Source organism: Lycium ferocissimum, chromosome 3, assembly GCF_029784015.1.
Source record: "Lycium ferocissimum isolate CSIRO_LF1 chromosome 3, AGI_CSIRO_Lferr_CH_V1, whole genome shotgun sequence".
Classification (NCBI taxonomy): Eukaryota; Viridiplantae; Streptophyta; class Magnoliopsida; order Solanales; family Solanaceae; genus Lycium; species Lycium ferocissimum.
This window is the reverse complement of record NC_081344.1, coordinates 21,531,454-21,540,486: the sequence shown is the minus strand read 5'-3', so window position 1 is coordinate 21,540,486 and position 9,033 is coordinate 21,531,454. Positions and strand designations below refer to the sequence as shown.

General features: G+C 32.9%; 1 protein-coding gene across 1 annotated transcript; it reads right to left on the bottom strand.

Moving 5' to 3' along the window:
• Window positions 1-6,244: 6,244 nt before the first annotated feature.
• LOC132051026 (uncharacterized) lies at window positions 6,245-7,781 on the bottom strand. The gene is made up of 2 exons (XM_059442336.1): window positions 7,669-7,781; window positions 6,245-6,753 (listed from the first exon to the last, which is right to left on the bottom strand). Exons 1-2 carry the CDS (start codon window positions 7,716-7,718, stop codon window positions 6,459-6,461), a joined length of 345 nt encoding a protein of 114 aa, XP_059298319.1. The 5' UTR covers window positions 7,719-7,781; the 3' UTR covers window positions 6,245-6,458.
• Between the last annotated feature and the right edge of the window lie 1,252 nt (window positions 7,782-9,033).

Sequence of the window (9,033 nt, the reverse complement as noted above, 5' to 3'; positions counted from 1 at the left end):
ACAATCCATATAGCAGTTGTCGCTACGAAAAGAAATTTTTGAAATTAAACTTGATAAAATCTTGCCTAAGATCAACAATCTCTTAACAGAGATTTAATTATGAATCAATTGAAATAGAATTGTTATAAGAATTGATTATAAGAAATATTAATAACTTTGCATCTTAAAACGATAAGAAGTAGACTTCAAATAAAAATAATATACGAAGTTTCTATCATTTTTCTAAAAAAAGCATAAGGTCTTTCATTAAGATGTGGCTTTAGATCCCTCAATTTAGTTGAGATGTCCCTATATTTGATTTAAAGACGATACACTTCATAAATATAGGTTTAATATTTTTTGAACTTCTTATTATAAAATATAGGTTATATCAATATGATTTTTTTAGCAAAGGTTTCTCACACGGCATTTCGATCCAGGCAAAATAATGATGTGGCAATGACATGTCATTTTTCAACGCTGAAAATTTAACGTTTTGGTGATTTGAACTTTTTGGGCAACTAACACATAGTTTAGAGACTTTACTATTAAAATTTAGCTTTGTGATATTAGTGTTGCAAATAAATAGTTTAGTGGAAGAAATGCTTTGCCCTTCAAATGGGCTGGTTTTTAATTCTTGTCCATCAAATGGGTTGGTCTCTATTTTTGCCCTTCAGAATTGAATGTATGCTTAACGGAGCATAAGTTCTTTAAGGAATACTTCCGAACTTGTGGAATATTAGGGTGTGAAAATATTGAAATCCATATATATATATATATATATATATATATATATATATATATATATATATATATATATATATATATATGAAATAGGCAACATTGTGTATATATATAATCTTCGAAGTAGGCAACAAATAGGCAACATTGTGTATATATATAATCTCCTTTTAGCTATGATGTTTTATGTTTCAGAAGTCCACAAGTTTTAAGTTACAAAAGCTAGTGTCCTGAACTCAGTTTTTACAATTTAAATCAGGATAACTTTTTTTTTTTTATTTTTTTTATTTTTTTTTTTATACTTGTATAAGTTCAAATTTAAGACATTATGTCGGAGTTTTTCAGCATTTTAGCTAGGAATAATTTTATCCAGATTGTTTCTTCATAAAACATGATCATTTTGCAACTACTTTGTTAATGGTAAATATTTTTAATTGCAAATTCGAAAAGTGACCAATCGACGCTAGTTTTACCATAGTAATTGTCTAATACTAAATTAGTTTTAGTATTTGCTTGTCATAATTTAACATTTTATATAAAATCCTTGTATTAAAGAAGATTAGATGATACGATTGTATAAAAGTTTCTAATAGTAATCGTTGATGAAAATAGTGAGTCAAGAAAATTTAATCTATTAAGATCGTTATACTAGAATAGAAAGTAGGAATCGAGTTTGGTTATTAAATGAATTCATATGGATATAATGAAATAACTTTAAGGTTTATATAATCTTGATTGGCAAAATAAAGAAAGAAAATAATATAGCCATGTAAAGAATTTGAATTTGAAAATAATATAGCCATGTAAGGAATTTGAATTTGTGAGATTTCTTTGAGTATGTTGTCGCTGTACTGTCAACAAAATCAAGGCTTCTCTTTTATTTGATACCCCATGATTAATAGACTGTAAGTATATCATAGAGAGAGAGATAGGAATATGGCACCCTTGGGGCTTTCTATTTGATTGTATCGAAAAGCCCAATGAATTGGGATTTCCCTATTGGTCCAGGTCATTTCAGGGCAAGCGGATCATTTATGATGAAGAGGATGCGCTTCAAGAGAATGATTTGGGTTTCTTGCAGAATGGAACCATGTAGTACTAGACACGAGATAGATCTTCCAAAGAACAAGGCCTTTTTCGAATAAGTCAATTCACTTGGGAGATAATACAATTGAGGGTAGAATATTAGGAACAAAGAAGGGTTTTCATAGTTGGTGTGAGATGTTTCTACAAGATAAAATTTTGGAATCTTGTAAATAACCTTCTATGTATATTGGTTTACACTAGATTTGACAGAAATTTAAATTTATACAAAAATTAAAAATTAAAAAATTAAAAACCTACCAAAAACATAATCATAGTAACAAATCAATATCATAGAACGGGTAAACAAATTATTATTATTATTATTATTATTATTATTATTATTGTTGTTGTTGTTGTTGTTGTTGTTGTTGTTGTTGTTGTTGTTGTTGTTGTTATTATTATTATTATTATTATTAGTAATAATAATTTTATTCTATTTGTATTTTTGTTTAAACGCTCATATACATGCATTTGAAAATACGCTAAATAGCTTAATAAATTTATTGATAATTAGTATTTATTATGATTATGAAGTACTTCTACATTCCCACGTAGTTCTATTAGTCCTTGTGTTTCAATTTCACATACCTTAAATAACCTAAAAAGTTTATTGGGAATTAATAGTATTTAATTATATATGAAGTGCTTTTACATTTCTGTACATTAATGCTAAAGGGATCATTTATTTTTAAGGGCATAAAAATTTATCATCATTACATGAGTCAATAATTGTCTATCAATTTTTCATCTTAATTATGTCTTTCCCACTTTAACATATTGGTAGGTAGAGATATAGTTATGTATTATATTTACATTTAGTAAGTATTTAACGCACTTGCTTTAGTATATATATTTCATTTTTTGAAAGCTAAATATAGTCGAAAGTCTCATCCTGTTAAAGTGAAGTGGAGAGCAGGGCAATCTCACAATTGGAAAACCAGGTGCACAAATAAAGATATTGTGGAGGAGAATATTTGCTGGTCAGTAGGAAGGGTAATATCTCTTTCTTATTTGATAATTGGACCTTTTTGGGTCCTATATACAAATTTCTTCCTCCTGAATCCACTCTTAACAGGCTGTGCATTAAGGATATCTTCTTTGATGATTATTGGAAATTGGGAGTTAAGGGTGTCAAGTGGGCCGGGCCAGCCCGAACCCGGCCCGGTAAACCCGGCCCACCACCTGCCCGGCCCAAGCCCACTAAAAGGTGCAATTTGGGGCTAGGTGGGTTTTATTAGGGGTCAGGCGGACAAGGTGGACATTGCAAGCCCCTACAATGCCAGCCGGGTGATGGCCCAGAGCACCGGCCCGGCCCGGCCCACTTAAAATTAAAAAAAAAAAAAAAAGATAAGTACTACATTTATTACTAATAATAAGTATTTTAAAAACATTGTATCCCAATAAAATAGGCGTAGTTATAATTGTGGGATTCTTAAAATTTTGGAAGCAAATATATGAAATATTTATTAATTATTCAAACCATAGTTAGAATCTCACTTTAGTTAATTAAAACTTAACCATTAATTTTAACTCATGTAATGTGTCTCTTATTCAAGTAAGAACTTGGGGAAAATGGAGACAATGAAAATGGAGAGGAGTCGGATCCGTTAATATTTAATTGCTACTAAATGAAAACTAAAGGCTCACTGAGCCTTTGAATTTCTTTTCAAATTTGTGTTATAATTTTATTTATAATTTTATTTACAAGAATAATAATCTGTACGCAGTCAAAATAGAACTATAAATGTAATTGTGTAAAACTAATCCTACACAAGACAACTCCAAGATAAATTTACGCAAAGAGGACAAACATTGATCAGTGCCCAAAAGCAACAAGACATTATAATAGGCTGACAAAATCAGTGAAATAACAAGCCTCTGAAATTGCAGATACGTGAAATAAATTAAATACCCTTTTAAGTTACTATCTTGCTGTTGGCTTACACAAGTTCAAAAATATTTCAATAGGTTATACAAGATATAATAATATAAACTATTAGTTATATATATAATAATATATTAATAAAATCTTATTAGTTTCAAATATTTTATATATAATAATAATTAAATATTTTTTAGCGTATTGAAATGTCTCCGCCGATGATGGAGAGGTGACAATCTGCACATGACATTAGGAATTAGGATCAGATGAGATAATTAAATTAAGAGCTTTGGTTTAGTATGAAAACTCATGTGCATTGTTCCCATTTAGTTCCCATTTAGATGAGTAGGAAATTTAGAGAAAGAGGAGAGTAGGGAATTGTGAAATAATATGGAGAAGAATGAATGGTATTTATAGATTGAAAATAGGGCCAAAGTATAATTTAAGGAACTTGATGGTTAAAATAAAGTTGACAACAACTAGATTTTAAAGTATCAAACTTAATAAATTTTAGTATTAGAATTTTTTTTAAAAATAATTAAAATCCGGCTCGGCCCACTAACTAAAACCCGGCCCGACCCACTAACGAAAACCCGGCCCGGCCCACTAACGGGCCCGGTTAGCCCGAGGTGTAGCCCCTATCCGAGGTGGGCTGGGCCGGACACCCTTTCCCTCTCCAAGCCCCCCCCCCCCCCGCCCACTTAATCCCGGCCGCCCGCCCGACCCGACCCGGCCCCTTGTAGCCCACGTTTAAATGGCCCGGTCCGGCCCGACCCGGCCCACTTAACACCCTTATTGGGAGTTATGTGAAAGGGTTTGTAATCAAATTAAGGATCACATCCTAAATATGCAAATCACCCTTTCGCAAGACAAACCAATTTGGAAAATTGAGCAACGTAACAATTATACCTTCATTGTTGGCGGTGCATGGAACCTACTGAGATGCTCTAGAAATGAGAATATGTTCATTAGTAAGGTGTGACATAAAGCTTTACCATTCAAAATGTCCTTTGTTACTTTTTGCATAGATAGATTCCAACTGATGACTTGATCCTCAAGTTGGGTATTAGAAGTGATCTTAAATGCCATTATCATAGAATTGCTGAACCTGAAAACATTCTCCATATCTTTGTTAATGGTCCCCCGGCCTTGGCATCATGGAGGCATTTCAGAGGCTTCTTTGGTATCTCAGGTAGTTTCAACTCCATTCAGCAGGCTTTAAACACTTGGTGGTCTCATTACTCCATGCAATCCTATTTCAGCTATGGTGGTAAGAATTGTCCCAAAACTCCTTTATCATATTTCTCATTCTATTATCTCTATTATTAGACTCCAATTCTTGAATTTTAAGTATAATTTGTCTTGGAAGGAACTAACTCATCTTTTAGACAAGAAGATTGCTTTTAAAATGTGCAGGACTGTCTACTAGAACAAGCCAACTAGCAACTTCTTCAAGATCAACAGTGATAGGAGCCATAAAAACAATTCAAGTGGAGGAGGAGCAGTAATAAGAAGCTCACAAGGAAAGATGATAACTTGAACCTGGCCCGAGCAACATTGCGGAAGCTAAAGCACCCTTGTTTAGGGTCAAATGGTGTATCATCATAATATTACAAATCTGGAGCTGGAAACAGAGGACCCATTTGCCATAAGAATTTTTCACTTTTTTCTGGAAAATTATTTTACTTTATTTGAAAATCAAGTTGTATTTGGAATTTGAAAAACACCTATAACCTTATTTTCACTTTTGTCACTTTCAATACATTCAAACAACTAAATATTATTTGCAAAAACTATAACAAAAACAACTCCATCTTCAACTTCAAATGTTCCAAATAAAGTGAAAAGTATTTGGTTTTCATGGCCAAACGCCTACGGATTCTATTCTTCTCATCATCTCATGCATCAAGGATGCTAAAATCCCTTGGCATGTTGATAAAATCATTCGAGATATTAGAATATCCCTGGAAGGTACCTCTTGGTCTATCCAATACTGTTTTCGTGAGGCCAACAAGGTGGCAGATTTGCTCATAACTATGAGTTATAATACTCACAAGGACAGAGCGTCTACACCAACTTTGAAGAACTTCCAAGACAAGTGAAAGGGCTTGTCAATATGGATAAATGGAGATTTCCTAATTTTAGGATCAGGAACAAAAGATCAAGGCCATCAAATACTCTGATGTAGTTCCTGATGTATAGTCTAATCTTATACTTTTGGAAGCTTAACTACGATCAAGAGGGTCATATATACTCTAATCCTCTGTATAGTGACCTTTGGTCCTAATTTTTGTGAACTTTTAAAACTAAGCCTTGGTTAGCAAGGATTGAATGTTCTTTGCTTTACAAACTGTATATGAGGTTAGGCATTTCATACCTCGAGCGCATGAATTCTTCTTCTGGTTATTAATATACAAGGTAGGGGTCCGGCCTAATCCCTCACACTGCAGGTGGCGTCATATATATATATATATACGCGTTTGATTTCAATATTAGAATTGACTTTTATTCATAATAAAAGAAGATTATCTCTTTTATCTCAACTGATTTATTTTTTTATTAAAATTCATTGTGTCTTTTCATAACCGTGCTAAGCACCGGTGAATTTACTAGTAAATAATTAAGACCAAGAGCACTAGAGCAGCCGGTTGTTACAAGTGAACGACTCCAAACGTCAGCGTTCCTATAATCTAGTTTAACACAATTTAATGTCAAACCTTCAATACAAAATAACAGCTATTATTATTTATATATATGCATTTCATTAGTATTAATAATATTTCCCTATATAAGTAACGGTATGGCCTTTGGGAAAATCAGGATCAGGTTTGTCGACACCATCTTCGCTCCTCAGCCAGTATGTCCGAGTAAGAGAGGCTGCACCATTTGGTAAGTCATTAATCACTTTTTCATGACCTTCTGGGAAATATATCCCTGTCCTATTATCAGGTATCCAGCAACATGCTTTTTTCTTCTCGTTCGCCGATGTTTTAGATTCATCCTTCTGTTTTAACCCTGCAGCAACCTTGCTCATCCAACGTCCCACTTGTAGCATCTGTTGCAACCTGCATATACAAACTAGTGTAAATTTTAGGCAACGTGCTTTAATCATATGAGACCTCAGATCCCGTGATCAGGTCATCAATTAAAAGATTGGACATGTCTAATGAGTGGCAGAGTCAGAAATTCTTCCAAAACAAGATTTATAATGCAAGAATGACACATTTTTGATTTAAACTTGCGACCTAATATTAGTTTGCGTCATTTTGTCGTTACACTAAAAGCATCCCTTATATAAAGAGTAGTATTACTTAAACAATTTTGTACCAATACAAATATATAGTTTTATTGTTATCCTATTTGCACAATTTAATTTTCTGATGAAGCGTTGAGATTTAATTAAACCCGGATTTTAGGATAGAATCCTCATTTCATCCATATGTGTAAAAGAGACTATCCGCGACACTTAAAAAACGAGAAGTACTGTATCATTTGTAGCTCCGCCCCTACCTATAATTAGTGCCACCCTCTATTTCCCGTGGTGCCTTATTCACATGGTTTCTATATGATAGTTTTGGCTTGAACCCTCTGTGTAAATATGTGAAAAAACCTGAATTATATACTCCCCATATCCCATTTTATGTGCTAGTGTTTGATTAGACACATATTTTAAAATAAAATTTTGAATCTTGTAGTCTAAAACAAGTCGGACATCTGTGTGACGATAAATCGTCTTATTAATGTAAAATAAGAGGTCTAAATTAAAGATAAGTTACTTTTAAATAAAGAAGTAGAACATTCCTTTTGAGACGAACTAAAAGGAAAGGATATACATGCCACACCTTTAGCAGTTCTGTAAAGTCAAGTAAATACACATGTAAATTGTATATACATCCTTAACGAGCATTTGCAAATGATATAGAATTATACAGCAAAAAAGCACCTCTAATTAATTAGCATCTAATCAGAAATAGCATAACCTAATTGGAGGTGATCTCTGGGGAAGCCTAGTGATTCCAGCTGCAGCCATATATGACTCGGGTTGATGAAAGGAAACTAGATCTAGATCTTGTAGTAACGTAGTGTTTTTAGGGCTTTATGAAATATATATCTAATAAATAGGAGAGTTGACAAACTATATATAGGTGTTACATATGTCCAAGAAGAATTAGATTCTATATATCGAGTATGAAGGTTTTCATTAAAGTTGGGAAAATATTCAAAAGCAACGATAGACGAAAAATGAAAGTTAATTTCCCTGTTTCCCGTATACTCCTATCTGCAATTTGTTTATTCTGGCAGATCAGTGGTTGTTAATGCATGCATGAACGTAACATGGCTAAATATTTCTCGTCGAATAATTAGCATGTGATAAAGACATTCATTCTGAGATAGAGAGGATATTAAGGTACTGCTTCGTGAGGCACTAAAATTGTCGATTTGATTAGTACATCAAGAACATGTAGTATTCTTTAAAGATGACAAGAATTTAACATACAATCAACCAACGAATTTTTATGGGATCTATATATCTATATAAAGCCAGGACTTAGGTCCAGTGATGTGGCAGCCTAAAAACCCAGCATTCCTATTTATCTTTTTTGACAAATTTTAGCCTTTTTAAAAACTTTAAAAGTAAAAAAAATGTGTCCCATCTACAGTAGAATTCAACAGTCGCGTGAAATTTTTACCAAGCATCGCTTCTATTCTTTCTCTGCCTTACGACCGGTTGTCTTTCCCCAGTTCAAACGTTACTTCCTTCCTCTAATTAATGCCTCCCTTTCTTACCCAACTTTTTCCTACTCTCATTATGCGTCAACAAAATTCGGAACAGATGAATCAGAAGGCTGTCAACAAATTTCTCAAAGATGGTGCTATTTTACTTCTTTTCCCTTCCGTTCTTCACATTTTCTGTTTGTTTTGTTCTTCAATTTCCTACACATGAGCCACTTGCTCAATTGGGTTAGAAACCAATGGTGCTTTAGAAGATTCTAACTTTAATTCTACTGTGTAATCACTATGGGATATGCACAGGTGAGCATAAAGTTAAAAAATATAAATGCCGAGCATATACTTTAATTACTTCATTTAAAGTATTCCAGAGTTTATTCTCACTATAATGGGAATGGAGTCTGGAATAAAGTATGAGAAAATCGATAAAATTGTTCAATGTGATTTGATAAAATTGTTCGATGTGATTTGATGCGGTAAATTCCTTCAAGAATGTGTTTTGTTCTTTTCTTCTTGGGTAACTTTTTTCCTGACTTTAACTAAAAGCTCCGGTTTTTTTTTTTTTTTTTCCAATTTTTTTTCGTAAGTATGCTACATCATTATTATGCAGTCAT

What these genes read in the sequence shown, in the direction of transcription:
- LOC132051026 (XM_059442336.1), bottom strand. Translation starts at nt 7,718, where the DNA reads ATGGCTGCAGCTGGAATCACTAGGCTTCCCCAGAGATCACCTCCAATT. An exon ending in CAGAGATCACCTCCAATTAG is followed by an intron (nt 6,754 to 7,668) that starts GTTATGCTATTT and finishes TTGTATATGCAG; the next exon opens with GTTGCAACAGATGCTACAAG.